At 38.6% G+C, this 17785-nt stretch overlaps 1 protein-coding gene across 2 annotated transcripts in view; it reads left to right on the forward strand.

Moving 5' to 3' along the window:
* The window catches only part of cdh22 (cadherin 22), a 191764-nt gene extending 174995 nt beyond the window's left edge, over positions 1 to 16769 (forward strand). For both annotated transcript variants that reach the window (XM_079884341.1, XM_079884342.1), the window contains 2 exons: positions 2564 to 2815; positions 15844 to 16769. In XM_079884341.1, coding sequence (XP_079740467.1) covers positions 2564 to 2815; positions 15844 to 16355 — 764 coding nt within the window. In that variant the 3' untranslated portion in view covers positions 16356 to 16769. The remainder of the gene's footprint in view (positions 1 to 2563; positions 2816 to 15843) is intronic.
* Positions 16770 to 17785: the final 1016 nt, after the last annotated feature.

Genomic DNA, 17785 nt, shown 5'->3' on the forward strand with positions numbered 1-17785 from the left:
TGAATGTCATTCATCAGATCAAGTGAGCGGATCTGTGTCTTAAGTGATATTTTGTTATCTAATTCATGTTTATTTTGGCTCAAGTGTCCATCCACTTTTTTTGGAATGTATTTTATTATTTATTATTTTATTAAAAAGTTAAAAGTTTGAAATAATTAAGTTTTTTTTTTCATGTTTTTGAAAGAAGTTTCTTCTGCTCACCAAGGCTGCATTTATTTCATGAAACATTTTTCAGTAAAATTATAGTCAAATTAATATTGTGAAATATTATTAAAATTTTAAATAATGTTTTCTATTGTAATATAGTATGTTAAAATGCCATTTATTCCTTTGTGCAAAGCAGCAATTACTCCAGTCTTCAGTGTCACGTGATCGTGAAAATCCAGCTTTGCCATCACAAAATAAATAACATTTTAAAATTACATTCAAATAGAAAACACCTATTTAAATGGTAATAATATTTCACAATATTACCGTATTTACTGTATTTTTGATCAAATAAATGTAGCCGTTGTGATCTGCTTAAACATTTAAAAATAAAATCTTAATTATTACAAACTTTTGCCCGGTAGTGTATATGTATCATATTAAACTCTGCACGGAAATTCAAAGATTATGTATATTGTATTTTGCAAAATCACATAAATACAATTTTACATTTCAAATTTGATTTAAAAGTCCAAGCATGAACCAAGGTTTCCCTTGTCATCAATTTAAAATGGTGTTTTCTATTTCCAGATGGATTTAAATAAAATCTTTACATACATTTTAAGCTCTTTTCTACAATATTTCATCAGCTAGTTATTGTTGTTGTCTTAATTTGTGAGCGAATGATTCTTTTGAATTGATTCTTTTTTGTGAGTCACTCTGAATGACTTGTTAGCAAAATGAATCCTTGTAAAAATCCATATCCAACGACTGGAAAGGTCACAGTAATTCATCGGTCAGAAAGTGCAGAAACCCTTATAAACGTAAGCACTAAATTTGATTCACAGCTTTTGATGACTCGAAATCAATTATGAAACTAATCTGAATGCTGATACGAGGTGCTGAACTCAATCAATGATTTCCTTCTGCGTCCTCTTTTTGTCATTTAGGTGTTTTCCAAGGTCACGGCTCCTTGCTCTTTAATAAATGATTGGTTGATGGATTTGACATAACCCGTTCAATGACTGTGTCTCGGTCACATTTTAAAACACATTGGCGTTCGGATCTCGGTATTTACTTCAGCTCATTGCAGGGAAAACAACTCAACGGTTGTTTGGTTATGATAATGTCTCCATTTCTGATGTTTTTAGACTTTAGAAAGGGAAATGGATTTGGTGCCTATTTAATGGTGTGTGCTATAGCCTATATGAGAATGAGAGACGATTTACTGGTCCAGTCAAGTCACAATGTCATAGTGCTTTTACTCAGCAAAACTCCCCGTGTCTCTAACGGATCTGGTAACGCGTGCTGTATTTATCAGTAAGTCATGCTCTAGCGCTGGAGGTGACAGTGATGAATGTCCTGCATGATGGATGGCTTTTGTGCCTGTATGCAAGTCCATTAGTTGAGCTGTTGCTGTAGTATTTTGCTGTTTGTCAGTGTTAGTCACATTCATACATCTGGCGTTTCCGCAGCCGCTGTAAAAGCTTTTGGGCAGTTCTGGGGAACTTTAGACTTGCTGTTTCTTGCTAAAAGCCTGCAGTGAGTTTAATTTATGGTTGTTTTCAGTTATTAATATTTGGTTGGTTGGCCAAAATCATGTCCGCACAGTTTGGCATGTTATCACAAAAAAAGTTTAAAATAATTTTTAAATTGACTCCAAGTACAGCTACAGCTACGCAATATGCTTATATTAAACAAATTTTTAATAACATTTGAATAAAGGGCAAATATATATATATATATATATATATATATATATATATATATATATATATATATATATATATATATATATATATATATGTATATGTAGGTTCAGAAAAAAGGGTATAAAAGCTGTCACTGGGACAGTACCCTTCCCTAAAACCCTAAAACCTAAAAGGGTTTTAATATGTACTATTTAGGTACTAATATGTACACTTTTGGTACCAGTATGTACCTTTGAGGGACTAATATGCACTCTTGAAAACTTTTGAAAAGGTACCGCCGAGAGTATACTGCATACAGTAATATGCTGTAAAAAAAACTGTAATATTGTGAAATATAGATATTTTATAAAAAAAAACTTTTTTAAAATGTTTTAAATGTTTTAAAAATGTATTTTCTGTAATGGTGATGCTGCAAAAAAAAAAAAAAGTAAAAAAAAAAAATCAGCATTTATTTGAAATAGAATGTTCTTGTAACAGTGTAAACGTCTTTACTGTCACTTTTGATCAATTGAATGTATCCTTGCTGGGTTGTCTTAACAGCAAGTTGACGAATTGGTCGTAGTTAAAAGTCCTGTATAATTAGGCTGGTTTCAGGCTCACCTTTTCAGTAATAATAAAATAATGCATATTTTTTTGTATGAATAACAGATTGCATATATTGAGCCAGATTACGTAACATTCTGTCTGTCCTCTCCTCTCACTAGACAACACAGCCGGCATCAGAACGCAGCGGTCTGGCTTTAACCGTCAGGAGCAGAACGTGTACCTGCTGCCCATCCTGGTGGTGGACAGTGGCCCTCCGGCCCTCAGCAGCACGGGGACCCTCACCATACATGTGTGTGGCTGTGACCCGGATGGGGCCATCCAGTCCTGCAACGCCACGGCGTACGTCATGTCCACTGCGCTCAGCCCTGGAGCTCTCATCGCACTGCTGGTGTGCATCCTCATTCTCATAGGTAAAACCTTTTACTTCACCAACTTTCTTTATTGATTTACAACGTCTGTGAGCAGGGTTTGTAATTAACACCCGCCAACCCGCGGGTAACGCTGTTTGATCACTAGCCAATTTGGCGTGTTATTATGTTTACTCACTTTGCTGGGGAAGTCCGTGTAAGCCAAATCTGCGCAGATTTAGTGCAAATACTCAACTCGTGAGTCATCATGATATATTAAATGCAGAGTATTGTGCAGAATCTGCTCATATCTGGCTTACTTGAACACACACGTCACTACGTTACAAATAATGGCGCACTTGTTCATTTGCATTGAAACAATAGCGGAGATTAAAAAGCGTTTGGTTTACAGAAAAGACATTGCTATTTTCCAACATTCACTTTTTTTTAAGTTCTTTGTACTGTATTGATTTGTCCTCCCAAAACATAATTTTTGGTGATGAGGATGAAAGAGGAAGCTGGAGATGCTGGATGACAGGATTTTGTTTGAATAAGAAATGAATGTGTGTGCGTGCATATTTATATACGCCCCATATGGAAACACATCAATTTCACAAATACTCCCATATATATCGCAAAAAAGTTTTTATGCTCGCATGAGATGGTTTTTCAGGCATTTCAAAAAAAGGAATATTTCGCAAAACTGCAACAGAAACAGTTTTTCCGCATTTAGGTCACCTGACGTAGATGACACGGTGTGTTTGACAGAAGACACACGGTGTGTTTGACGAGACAGAGTTCTTTATTAAACTCATAAAAGACTAAAGTATTACGGGAATACTGGATTCTAAACAACAAAGAAATACCACAATTCATCAAGACCTTGAAGCAGAAATGAGGGAGAAACACCTCACACGTGCCGCTCACAAGTATAAGGGTCTTTCCTTGCCATTAATGGTTGGATAAAACACTTACGTCTCCTTCCATTAAAAATAATGGCTAGTGCTGTGGCTGCGATATACGTAAACCTACCAACATCCGTTGCCATGATTTTTGGACTGACTTATCGCGAGAGGAAAAATTATGTTTATCTGCATAACATCGGTTAATGTAAACGCCGTCATTTCGCAATAGTTTTTTATCGACATTTAGAAAATATCGCAAAAGTTTTGCGCAAATCTATAATGGAAACGTGGCTAGTGTCACTGTTTCTGAACTCCATGAAACGCCTTCATTGTAGTCTTGATTTTTCTTTCGGGAACAAACACATCACACTATATTCCTCATTATAATAATTCATACGCAGAATAAAGGGGCGGGGCCTGGTTGATTTAGTGTGTTGAAACTGGCGGTTATGGTAAGGGGCGGGACATTTCCCAAACACGCTCGACCAATCACAACACACTGCTCCAGTCGACCAATCAGAGCACATTGTGCTTTTCAGAAGGAGGGGCTTCATAGAGACAGGAACTAAACAGAGCGTTACTGACAGACTGGGAAGAGAGGAGCCGCAACAATGGAGAATATATGAAAAATAATGAACATTCAAGCATGAAAAACTGTTCTAGTAAAAAAACTAAATCAAGACTTTGTAAAAGGGCATAATATGGCCTCTTTAACTACAAATGTGAAATGCATTCTTCAGGAAGCCAAGCAGGCAATAAACGTAAGTAAAGCATGTATTTTAGTGTTGTGCATTGTCCTTTTGAGCGTGGACTACTTTTTTAGGTGGATGAACTTGTTATGCCTTAATGATGTAATTCCTGTGGGTGGAGTTCGTTGAATGTAGACAGTGCGTTACAGATAGTTGCATCACATCCTCACATGGATACCAAGCAAAAGTAACCAAGTTTCGTTTGTTTGTTTTTTGCCGGTTTCACGATGAAAGACTTTGACAGACTGTGTTGATATGTGATTCTGTCACACCAGTCTCATGCTGTATGCATTCAATATTATGTTATCGGTATAGCTTTGAAACAGTGTGACAGATTTGACAGCATATTGACTACCAACATCAACTTGACTGGTAGAACATTGCAGAGGTCATGGGTCTGAATCCTAGTGAACAAATGAACTGATTGATGGATCTCGAAGATGCAAGTACATCCACTTGAGAATGCGTGTTTGAGCATTATTATCTGCATTTATGGATTATGGACGCATTGAGACCAGCACACTATAGAGTCAAGCAAGTGCTGAACATTTGTGCTGCCTGTGCACACACACACACACACGCACACATCATGTTTGCCTCTACGACCGCTGTAACTCTTTTAATGGTCCATCATCATTCTTTAAAACCTTATTCGTGGGTTCAAATGCGGCGGGAGGCAAAAAACCAAACTAGAATGACATGAAAGCTGATCAATATTTCATACAGCATCCTCTGCCCACTGACTGCAGTTGCTCATCCTCTATCAGGAAGAGTACGAAAGCTTTTGTTCACGCAGAGCGGACACGCACACAATACAGGCCTCAGTGAATGACATCCAGCCTCTCTAGTGGAGAACTGGTGAGTTAAGGGAAGCTCGTGAAAAGAGCAGCATCAGCACCACTGTCCCCGCGGATCACTGAGCGCTTTAAATAGAGCAGCCTTTCCAGACATCCACGGCACTCCTGTTCCCGTGTCGAAGAGCCGTTGGACTGCGGTTCTGTTGTCATCGCTGAAAGTTTTATGACTTTCTTCTGGCCTCAGTATATCTGTCTTTATTTCTCTCCTCTCCACTTAGAGCTTTTCCCATCCCTCTTTCTCTCTCTCTCTCTGTCCTCTGCAGTCGCTTATAAAGTACGCCACATGAATTGTTCTCAGTCAGCTGAGCAGGGTTTTTTTTCCCTCCCTGTTGCTCATCTTTCCTGCGGTAAATCATTTATAAGTCGTGTGCGGGTCATCAGACGCACATCCTTTCTGTTTAATTAGCCATGTTTTCTCAGTCAAGCATCACTATCATTATTGCTCATACTTTTAGTCAGGGACTTACAGGAAAAAAGTATTAGAGCTTGTTGTAAAATAATAATACAGTCTTTGAAAGCATTGCTTATGCTTTTTTTCTTCCCTATCCACTCCAAATAAATACATATTTAGTTTTGTGAACAAAATAATATTTTTAGCATATAAACATCAACTTTAGATATTATTATAAAATAAAACCATAAAAACATTTTCATTACTTGAAATAAGATAAACATTAACTGAAATGAAATAAAAGAAAAAATATATTAAAAAAAACTTATTGTTTTCAGCTAGTTGCCAAGTCAACAAAAGACTAAAATTAACACTGAAATAAAAATTAATAAAAACTATATAGACATATTTTTAAAAAAAACACACAAACAAAATATTAAAACTTTAACTGTAATTAAATACATATATATTCATTTAAAAAATCTAGTTCAGAATATGAATAAAAACTATAATCATATCTAAATGATACTAAAATAACATGGCTTTATATCCAGTAGATTCAGTAAAGTGTGTCCAAACTGTTGACTTCCATCATCATTCCATCAAGTGTGAACACGTCAAACATGTTGTTCAGGTTGATCTCTGGAATCAGGACCTTTGAGGACATGGTTGAGGACTGTAATTATATAACATGAAATTGGTTAAGACAAACTAATAAGGCAACAATTTGATGTATATGATGTGTGGGTATCTGCAGGTCAGAGTAATGAAAGGTAGGGGGCGTGTCGTACGGTTGGGGGCGTGTTGAAAGGTAGGGGACGTGCTGAAAGGTTGGGAGTTTGTCGAACAGTTGGGGGTGTGCTGAAGGGTAGAGGTTAGGCTTGTTCGACTTCATGCAGCTCTGCGCAGACCGATCAGTGGCTGACTTGAGGCAGTGCATGCCAGTTAGAAATTTTGTCCAGCTTGATACAGCGCCGACACCACGTGACTGAGATGTATGCCATCAAAGTACAGCGAGAGCGATTCGAGAGTAGCTGGAGAACTCAGCCAGCGCAGCTTCTCACGAGCGGCTGCACTGGGCTGCATGAGCTCTGATGACGACACAGCTGTTCCACGATTGGCCGGATTCACCGCATGACAATGATCACGTGTGTTTCGTGTTTATTCGAACACCTTTAGTTCCTCTAAAGCTCACAAATCAGTTTTGTATAACAGTTGCAATGTTATATTGTGCCATGTTTATCAAATTAAAACTGAATAAAAAACGTAGACTCCACTTCATTGGTAGTAGCTTATGTTAAACTTTATTCTTGTTCAAACAGACGCTGTATGAAGCAGTACATAAAGTATTGAATGAAAATGTCTCTGAAACATCTGTGTATTATTTGGCAAATATTGCATTTATTTCACTTCAGCTGTGGTAAAGTATGCAAACACCACGTGAGCGGTCACTACGGGAACCAGAAAGTGTCCGACTTCACGTCTCCGTTTGCAGCTCCTCCCCGCCTGCACGCGGCTACTCTCGCCGATCGGTTAGCCGCAGCCGATGTTGAACACACCTGAAATGTAGGGGTTCATGCTGAAATGTAGGGGCGTGTCCAACGGTTAGGGGCATGATGAAAGGTAGAGGGTGTGTCAAAATGTAGGGGGTGTGTCGAAAGGTAGGCGGTGTGTCGAACCATTGGGGGTGTGCTGAAAGGTAGGAGCCGTGTCGAAAAGGTTGGGTGCGTGTTGAAAGGTAGGGGTGTGCTGAAGGGTAAGGGGTGTGTGGAAAGGTAGGGGGCAATCAGAAATGTAGGGTTGTGCCAAAGATTAGGGGCCGTGCCGAACGTTTGGGGCGTGCTGAAAAGTATGGGTTGTGTTGAAAGGTAAGAGGCTTGCTGAAGTGTAGGGGTGTGCTGAAAAGTAGGGGGCGTGACGAACAGTAGTGGACGTGCCGAAAGGTAGAAGTGTTTCAGAAAGTAGGGGTGTGTCGAACGGTATTGGGCATGTGGAAAGGTAGGGGTATGCCAAAAAGTAGGGGGCGTGTTGAAAGGTAGCAGTCAAATCACAGACTTGAGAGTGCAATACAGGTAAGAAAGCACTTAGCAACCGTCTAAGTAGCTGCATAGCAATGTGGTAAAACACTTTAGCAACTGCATAGCAATGCCTAAGCAACTACTCGCAACACTCTATAGCATTACGGTGGTGAGTTTTTTTCAAGGACAAATATCACTCATTCTCCGAAAATATCTCATCATCTTGACATTAGTTTTAATGTGTGAGCGAAGCACCTCAAAATTGATCTCTAATTAATAATTCAATTTAAATGTCGTCCCAAAGGACATGATCCTCTTCTGAAATGGACATCAATTAAAACTAAAGTAAAGCAGTAAAGCAGAAAGGCAGAAACGTATGAAAGTTTAATGCTAGCTGTTTGAAATCTTAGGTGTTTGAAAGCACAGCTTCTGATTGCACAGCCTCTCTTACCCCACTCCTTAAATGTTTATAACTTTTCTCTTTTTATTTGATTTGATTTATGGAATCAAAATTGTATTTGGAAATAAAATTCATGGGCTAGTCTAGTTTAGTCAAGACCGGTCTTTTCTAGTCTAGTTTAAATGTAATGAAAAGTTTCACCAGAATGTCTCCTCTTCTTCTCCCAGGCTTTGAGTGCAAAGATCGGATAGATCTCATGACGTTGAAGGGAAGAGGGTGTCCCTCCTGATCACAGCCTTCTTTCAATGCCGCACCATTCCTATTAGATCAATTTGTGGCATGATAAGGAGGGAATGAAAACAAATTTCTGCCTTATTACCTTCAAACAAACAACTCCTCCATCAGTTCATTCTGAGGGTGACGTGATAAATCCATTTGGGTGCAGCAAGGCATCTGCACACATCCGTCCCAATTACAGCCCATCTGCCATGATGGGAGTCCTGGCCACCGGCCGCCCAAGGGTAAATTAGCCGTCTTGTCAGGTCCGCTTAACCGAACATCTGCACGGCAAGGAGTCGCAACATGTTTCACAAAGGCAGGTACATAATGCGGTTCTTCACCCCATACCTTCAGTACAACGTAGGACGCGATGGGGGTCTGGATTCACAGCTCATTCCAGATGGAGAAAGTGTGCTGGGTTGTAGGGGGGGGGGGGAGTGCTGCGACCTTTTAGTGATTCAATTCCTGCTAATTCTAAACCAGCCTATGTAATCGATGCATGTAATCCCGTAATGTGTCTAAAGACTAGTCTGTATGCATGCATCTTCACAGGAATTACCACTTTAATGCTGAGCGTAATTTAGTATGCATCATGCACTGCAAATGCAGTCTGTGAAACTCAATTCACTTTACCTGGCTCACAGCCATTTAGAGTCCTTGATCATGCCAGAATCGAAGAATAACATGAAGGGAGAGCTTGGTCAAAGACTTATCTCTCCAAGGCTTATGGAAAAATACTGAATCAAAGAGCCAGGGAGCCGTGCGCTTCTGTGAGGAGACGCACCGTCTGCGGCGTTAATCGCTCCCGTGTTTTTAGCCCTTTGTTGATCAGTAAACAATTGCAGACTATTACAAATCAGTTGCACAGATTAATTTACCTGCCATCTTTTCTCCTCCGAACATGTTTAGGGTAGATAAACACTGACAGAAAGTGTTGGCTGAAAGAAATAAACAGCAGTAAGTAATAATAATTCTTTCAACCCGGTATGTCCTGTGAAATGTGAAAGGGAAGTTATGAAACTCCAGGTGTGGGCTACGGCTCGTGAATTGGAAATGTCCGTATCAGATTGATTTGTCATTTCCGGAAAGGGGCCGAGCGTGTTCATTTTCTGTCTTGTTTGTACACCGCTTTGTCAGTTTTCATATGGTTGGAGCTGCTTGCAAAGCTCAGCGCTAGACGGATGGTTCATGGCGAGCAAAATTAGCTTCAACTTCACAGCGAGAGCCTTCATAATGCGCTCATACTTTAATTTACTTGTGTGTCCTGTTCTACCAGAAAAGCCATCCATAAAACAAGCTTCTTAGTGTGCAGTCTGCACTCTAGATATATATTTTGTCCTCAAATGCATTTTTTGCTTATGTAAATCTATTTATCCATCCATCCATTCATCCATCCATCCATCCATCTTATCAACTATAGGGTTTTTTCACTCAGTTAACTCCTAACTGATAGTACGTAAGGTAGTGGTTATGTTTAGGTATTGGGTAAGCATTAATATGTTCTTTATAAGTACTAATAAACAGACATAATGTTAATAATATGCATGCTAATAAGCAACTAGTTAATAGCGAATAGTGTTCCCGAAGTGTTGCCATTTTTGGAATGTATTTAGAAAGATAAGTCTTGGGTTAATTAGAGCAAGAGTTTTTCTAACTCACAAAGAGCATTTACAAGAGACATTAAAGACTGCATTGAAATAAATGTAAATCTGAGAAGTGTTTCTTAAAATGCATGATTTTTTTAGCACTTTTAAGTACTTTGCTGCAGTTTTCTACTATCTCATAAATGGTTGTCTGTGCGCTTTCATCCTTGTCATTCGTCCTCAAAAGGAAAGATGAAAGAAATCCTTTCCGGACCCGCAGACGTTTCCCTCTCAAGATTAGAACGCCAGCCAAGACAATGGCTCTCTTATAACACTAATGATTATGTAAAATGGATAGCCTTTGATCAGACATGTGCCTCCAGAGAAAACATGCTTAATGAAATATTCAGATGATATTTAGATGATCACTTACTGAATTTGAACTTTGCACCACAGACATTATATTGAGGTAATGGATCAAAGTTTGTATCGTTGCTGATAAAGTCCCTGTGAAATCAAAATGATAGTTTTGCAACTTTTAGTAGCCAACCGGACTGTGATGTAAACTACATTCTATTCGAGTTGCAGTTTCCACACATGTTATTTGTACAGTACTTAATACTTAAACCATAAAAAATGTTTACATTTACATGAGCTGTGTGATGGAGAGCCAAACGATGACAGCAGATTTAATTAAATGTCGATGTATTGTCCGGCAGAAAGCAGACAGCAAAATTGAACACAGTGCACACTTCATCCCACACCATCATAAAACACAATGATGTTGTGAACATGACACTGCATTAAAACTACAGCATAACACAGTGCACACAAACTAGCTTAATTAAACACATAGGGCCCTATTTTAACGATCTGAAACGCATCAAGCGCGAAACGCAAGTAACTTTGTGGGCGGATCTCAGGCGCTGTTGCTATCATACCGGCGGGATAAATGACTCTTGTGCCCAACGCAAATCTAAAATGAGTTGGTCTGAAGTCGCTTCATTATTCATAGGTGTAGTTTGGGCATAACGTGAAATAAACCAATCAGAGCGTCATCTCACATTCCCTTTAAGAGCAGGCGCGCTTGTTCCATGGTGGACTGGTATTATAACAACAGATTTGCCAGGAGCGGTTCACAGCCGAGGAGACCGACATTCTCGTCAGGGCCGTAAAACACAGAGAAGTGACATTGGGGATGGAGAAACACCCAAATTAGCTTCGGTTAAACAGGCGTATAATAATTTGGGTAAATGTGTAAGCTACTGTAGATTTATGCCTATTTTTTCACATCTTCATGGACACAACAATGATTTCCCTCGTGTGTTAATATTTTTCCTTGTAATAATGTATGGTTTTCTAAAAATGAGAACTGCTGTGTAGATGAGATAAGCAAAGTGTATGTGCGTTGTGCACAGGCTACATTGATTATGGCCAAGCATGTGCCCTTAAAATAGCATCTTAATTTCGCGCCACTGACTTTAGACGAGGTTTTTCCTGGTCTGTGGCGGAATTGTTTTCTGAAACTGTAAAATAGCACCAGGGAACGTTTGCGCCGGAACACGCCTCCTCTTTTCGCTGAACCGCCCCGGGAGCACAAGTTCATTTCCTAATTTACCGACGTGCCTCTGTGGAGGGAAAAGTCCGCTGTGCATCGGGTGCAAAATAGGAATGATACATGCGTCGGTGTACAAAGTCAATTGCGCTGGGTGCAAGATAGGGCCCATAGTATTAAACATAAATAGATCAATATCAATTATTCAATATCAATTATCAATTATGTTATGATGTTGTAGCTGATTGCTTGGATATTGCTATGTAGTTGCTAGGGCATTGTGGGTGGTTGCTAGGGTGTTGCTAGGTGGTTTTCTTACCGTGTGAACTGAAAAGAGTCTCTGTGATATTCTCTAGATTTTATTCTGGTCTTTTGGACCAAAAAATCATAAATCTGATTGCTTAGAAAAGTAACAGCGTGATTTGAGGTATAAATCATTTCCATAGCGCAAACGCTGTGGGCGCATAAAGTTTAATACCTTGGGCTTTGGGTTTGTGCACGCAAGCTACTTTTGAACAGTCAATCTCAAAACCTCCACAAGCGTAGTAACCTACATTGCTAAATCGCTGCTTTTGTCTCCACTTTTAGGAGGCTTAAAACAGAGGCATGGAGGGAATTAGGTCAGACATTTTTTTTCCTAACTAGAAATCCATATTAAATGCATCAGTGTTCCCTAAATTGTAATTGGTTGGACTTTTCTATGAGCTGAAAGAGTCAGCCATATCTGTGAATGCAGCAGTGAGTTTAGCCGCCGGTTCTGTGCTTATTTAAACAACACTGACAGATCAAATGTAAGAAAGACGGTATGCAATCACAAATGCAGACGCTAATGAACATAATTCAGCACAGATTAAGGACTCATTGGTTTATTGAGACGGATGCCGCTTTTGTTTTCCGACTCATTCATTTATTAAATGATCCATCTCAATTGTTTGCCTTTTCAGTTCATGTTTAATTCCTCAATCATATCTGCACTCCACCTCACGGCGAAGCTTTGTGAAAGTCTCATTTATTTGTAATCCTTTCTACACTTCTCCTCTCAATCATGTATTGTTAGTGAATGAAGACATTGGGATGGCAGATATAACATTTATTAACCAGTCTCAAATCCTCATGAATAATGCACTCAATTGACCGCCTTCGAATGTTATTGACCGATCCTGCCTAAGCAGCTGTTGCTGTGTGTGTGCAATATACTAACCTGACATGTTTTTGTTCCCTTCTAAAGATTTTTTTTGCAATTTTCTGTTTTTTTGCAATCGGAAGGACACATTTATCAATACTTAGGTCACTTTTCAAAACTCTTCACACAGTTCTCCTAACCAACTTTGCACTACCGTCATTCATGTCTCAAATCAGCTCATTGTCCATAACACAAGCAAAGGTTGTCATTCAACAAACACGCTTTGTCACTCATACTGTTGAACAAAAACCTTTAAAAAATTCTTAACAAAACAAGAACGACTCTCTACTGTTTAGAATTCACTGCCGTTTTTGTTACATAGTCCATGTTTGTATTACTGGACCAAATTATATATGTGACCCTGGATCACAAAACCAGTCTCAAGTCGCACGGGTATATTTGTGGAAAAAGTACACAAATACATTACATTGTAACCACAAACAATACATCGTATGGGTCAAACATATCGATTTTTTTTTGCCATATTTTTCTTTCATGCCAAAAATTATTAGGATATTAAGTAAAGATCATGTTCCAAGAATATATTTTGTAAATTTCCTACCGTAAATATATAAAACATTTATTTTTGTGAGTGAATGCAGCACAATCGCAAACATAAATTCACAACTTTAAAGGAGATTTTCTCAATGTTTCGATTTTTTTGCACCCTCAGATTCCAGATTTTCATAGTTGTATATCGGCCAAATATTGTCCTAACATACCGTACATCAATGGAAAGTTTATTTATTCAGCTTTCAGGTGATGTATAATTCTCAATTTCAAAAAAATGTGACTGGTTTTGTGGTCCAAGGTCACATATATATATAATAGCATATATATAATTTTGTCCAGTTCTGCTGGTTAGTCCAGTTATGCCGTCCAATCGCACAAAGAATTTATTCTGTAAATGTGTTTCCATTGTAGTTTATGCACATGTTTTCTTATGAGATAAAACATTTATCTGACTCAAATAAGCGCATATGTTTTAATGCACATTTTTGGAATAAATGCGCATCTTGGCATTTCCATCCAGCTTTTTTTTTTTATGTGATATCCCAAAATGCACATAAAAATAGGTGGATGGAAACAGCTATTGTTTTGGCACAAAAATGCATTCAATGATAAATGATCCACAGTTTAGCCACATAGACTGATGCTGTGCTCACTGTGTGAAGAGTTTTGAATAAGTATTGAGAAATGGGTCCTAGCGATTGTAAAAAGCTGTAATATCCAGTCAATATATTTTACCGCTTTAGCACACTTTACCGAAAATTAAATTGGCCAAGAGGGGCGTTGTTCTCGTGATGCAGAAAGGACAAGTCTCTCATTAAGATTAAGATGTGGTTGGTAATAAGTTCCCTAGCTGCGATGAGATGCCAGGTTGGGTTTGTTAATATCCTCCTCGTGTTGTGATGTGATCCACCGAGAGAAGTCGACTTCTGCTGTACAAGCGCCTCAGTTATTTACTGAAGAGTCAATTTGAGGTTAATGGATTTTCCTTCTCCTGTTTGAGACAATTTGATTTTCTAATAAGTAATTTTCTTGGAAACTGCGATGCTTGACACATGTAGGCTTTGCATATTTTAAATAAACTCTGTTAATATGTTATAATTTCTCATGAAACGTGATGTTGAGGCATATGTTAACAAAGCTCACCTTTAACGTATGTTTTTTTAAAATGAGATTCAAAGGTTAATTTAGTTAGCGTTCTTCTCTGCTGTGGTCAAGATTTGCATTGTGAGGTTAATTGTGACTATTTCTACTGTAGGTGAGCTGAAGTGAACTCAGGTGCAGCTTTATTTACTAAACTTGAACAAATACAAATTAACAAAACATGATGATGGCATGACTTAACTATAACTTGAACATAAACCTGAATATATACAATGGTGACAAGAGTTATATATACACAAAATCTAATGACTTAACAAGACGCACCTGGACACAATAAACCAATAAGAACATAACATATGAACCCAGGGAACCAATCAAAACATTACATGAGATTGGGGAAGCACATGACATGATCACATGTGGGCAAGGAATCACATGACAAACAGGAACCATAACTTTGACTAAACTTCAAATAAAAGACATGAAACATTACCATGAAGCAAAACCCAAAACTAAACGTGTCATGAAATTTTATTTCCACAATGTATCTTGCTTTTTAATGTTTTTGAATTAAGTATCTTCTGCTCACTAAATCTGCATTTATTTTATCAAAAATACAATACAGTAAAAACAGTAATATTGTGAAATATTATTACAATTTAAAATAGCTGTTTTCTTTGTGAATATATAGTAAAGTGTAATTTATTCCTGTGATCAAAGCTGAATTTTCAGCATCATTACTCCAGTCTTCAGTGTCACATGATCCTTCAGAAATCATTCTAATATGATGATTTGCTGACCTTGAAACATTTCTGATATTTTTTCCAGGGATTCTTTGATGAATAAAAAGTTCATTTGTTTAAATTTCAGGTCATATTATATAAAAGTCTGTCTATCTATTTACTGTCATTTTTGAATAATTTAAAGTCCAACTGAAATCAAAATTGACCCTATTTACTTTGTTAGCGCATATTACTAGTCTTGTGGTGAAAAATTAATCCGTGCAAGTTAATACACAGAAAAAAATAGTTTGAAGTCGTAATCTTTAATCAAAGTCTGAAAAGTTACTTCCGGTCTGGAATGGCGTTCCTTCTCTGATGATGTAGGTTTGACGGCTTGGGTTGAGAAACGCTTAACCACTCCCCTCAAACCGTTAGTCCGAGATGAGCGAGAGATGGAGAGGAGGAGCGCTAGAGTAAAACCCTGCCCTCTGTTCAATATTCCTTTTCACTGGGAAATACGTCACAACACTGGAGAAAAGTCGTTTGCAACTTCCGGTTCACGCGGACTTTAATGCATCCTTTCTGGATAAAACTATTCATTTTAATTTTCCCAAACCTTTGAACAGTAGTGTAAACTAATCATTCCTCTAGTTCCTCCTCAGAAACTTCACAATGTTCTCGAAGGTCAATTTCAATAAATTCTCTTTTTTGACTTTCATAGTACAAGGAACTTTTTATATTTCAAAAATGCGATTCTTCGTAACACGAGGTCAATCTCATGTTAACATCTGTTAAATAAAGTGTCTCTCTTGCTTGTCTCTCTTTGTTCCTTTAGTCCTGGTGCTGCTGATCTTGACCCTCAAACGTCACCGGAAGGGCCAGCGCATGTCCGAAGACGAGGAGGACATGCGCGACAACGTCATCAAGTACAACGACGAGGGCGGCGGAGAGCAAGACACCCAGGCGTACGACATGAGCGCCCTGCGCAACCTCTACGACTTTCCAGAGGTCAAAAGCTCGGATTCCGGCCCTGACCTGCGCTCCGTCCCTCAGTGGATCCAAAACAGAGTGGTAGGAGACGGCGGGCCGGCCGACTTCACGGTTTTCAAAGGCTACATACGCAAGAAGGTCGAGCAAGCGGACGCAGACTTATCGGTGCCGCCTTACGACTCGTTCCAGACTTACGCTTTCGAGGGCAGCAGCTCGCCGGCTCTCTCGCTGAGCTCCATCCGTACGCTATCCACAACCTCAGAGCAGGACTTCTCATACCTCAGCGATTGGGGACCGCGCTTCAGGCAGCTGGCGGGCTACTACGCCCCGGCCCAAGCCGAAGAAGAGGGGTCCTAGCACCATGCTCTTCCCTGATCCGCTCTCAGAGACCCTACTGTCCCGGTCCTGGAGTCGTTTTCCTCCCTGACGCTTTCGCCCACAGTTCCGCAGTGACGTTTTTTTGGATCCCAGTTAGTCCGGAGAGATTTAATGTCACCCGTTACACTTTGCAAAGTGACTTCTTGTCTTGTAGAAAAGTTCAGGACAAATATTGAAGGAGAAGAGCATTAGGCCGGGTGCTGGGCAAACCTCCAACATCTTCTCACCTGTCAGAGAGAGCAAGAAGAAGCGGGGCCGTATGCACTACTCAAAACTCCCATTGTTTCAGGTTTTTTTTTGTGTGATTTCTTTGCCCATCTGTGGAAATAAGGATTTTAACTCAGTGGGATCTGGAGGAAGACAATGGAAATGTCTTTTTAAATACCAACATTTAAAAAAAAAAAAAAAACCTTAAATAAATATGTATTTATTTAAAGAAAAACTAAAAAAAAAAAAAAAAAAGTAAAACAATATTTATGTATTTATTGCTTTCTATTTATTTATTTATTCATCCTGGCAATGGACTGAAATAGAAAACAATGGACATCATTTTTGAAGAATATTGAAGTTGTCAGGGTGACAGACAAAGACTGAAGATCCTGTGGGGAAAAATCAAGGTTGACCGGGGAAGAAAAAAAAAAAAATGAGTTGGGGTGGGATTGTTGAATCGAGTTTGCAAACTATCAGTGACAGTAAATCAGTCTTGAAAATATTTGTATTTATTTTTTAGAGACTCTTTTTGTAAAATACGAAACCGATTCTGGTGGATAAAAGTAACGGCTATTGGGGTGAATCTCACGAAAACATGCCCAGGTCACGCTTCACCCACAAATCATGAGAAGAAAAGAAGAAAATACATTTTGCATGAAGATAATGAAGTCTGTTTTAAGGGTGCAAGGTTTGTGATATTGTGCTTATGGAAATTAAGCACGTTTTCCCTCCAAATGTTTTTTTGTTTTGTATTTCTCATTATTCCCAATAGATCCTTTGGTCTGTAATATAGTTAAATCTAGTTAAATTACTGTAATTTGTATTGCAGTATGGAGAATTTACGGAAAATGTGATTAATTGTCATAAAAATAATTACTAGGCTTCATTTACTTTCTGCAAAATATGATTGAATATTTCTTTCTTTGATTCTGAAGTGAAATAATTCCTTGGCAGGTTTCGTGAGCATTGGTTTTGTCTTGTCATACATTTTGTGTGTTGTGTTGCTTTTCAACTAATTATCCAGATCCCTTGTTGTGGAAGTTGCGTTCGGCATTGAATCTTTTCAAGGGGAATCTTGAAAGACAACATGGCACAATACACAACAGGAGACAAAAGAGGCCATCTGACGGGTTCTTTATCGGTTATTTTGTAGACATCTCAAGATATACATGTTCATTGATGATTCGTGCGTGTGCCAA

The sequence above is a fragment of the Squalius cephalus genome (assembly GCF_949319135.1).
Source record: "Squalius cephalus genome assembly, chromosome: 10".
NCBI lineage: Eukaryota > Metazoa > Chordata > Actinopteri > Cypriniformes > Leuciscidae > Squalius > Squalius cephalus.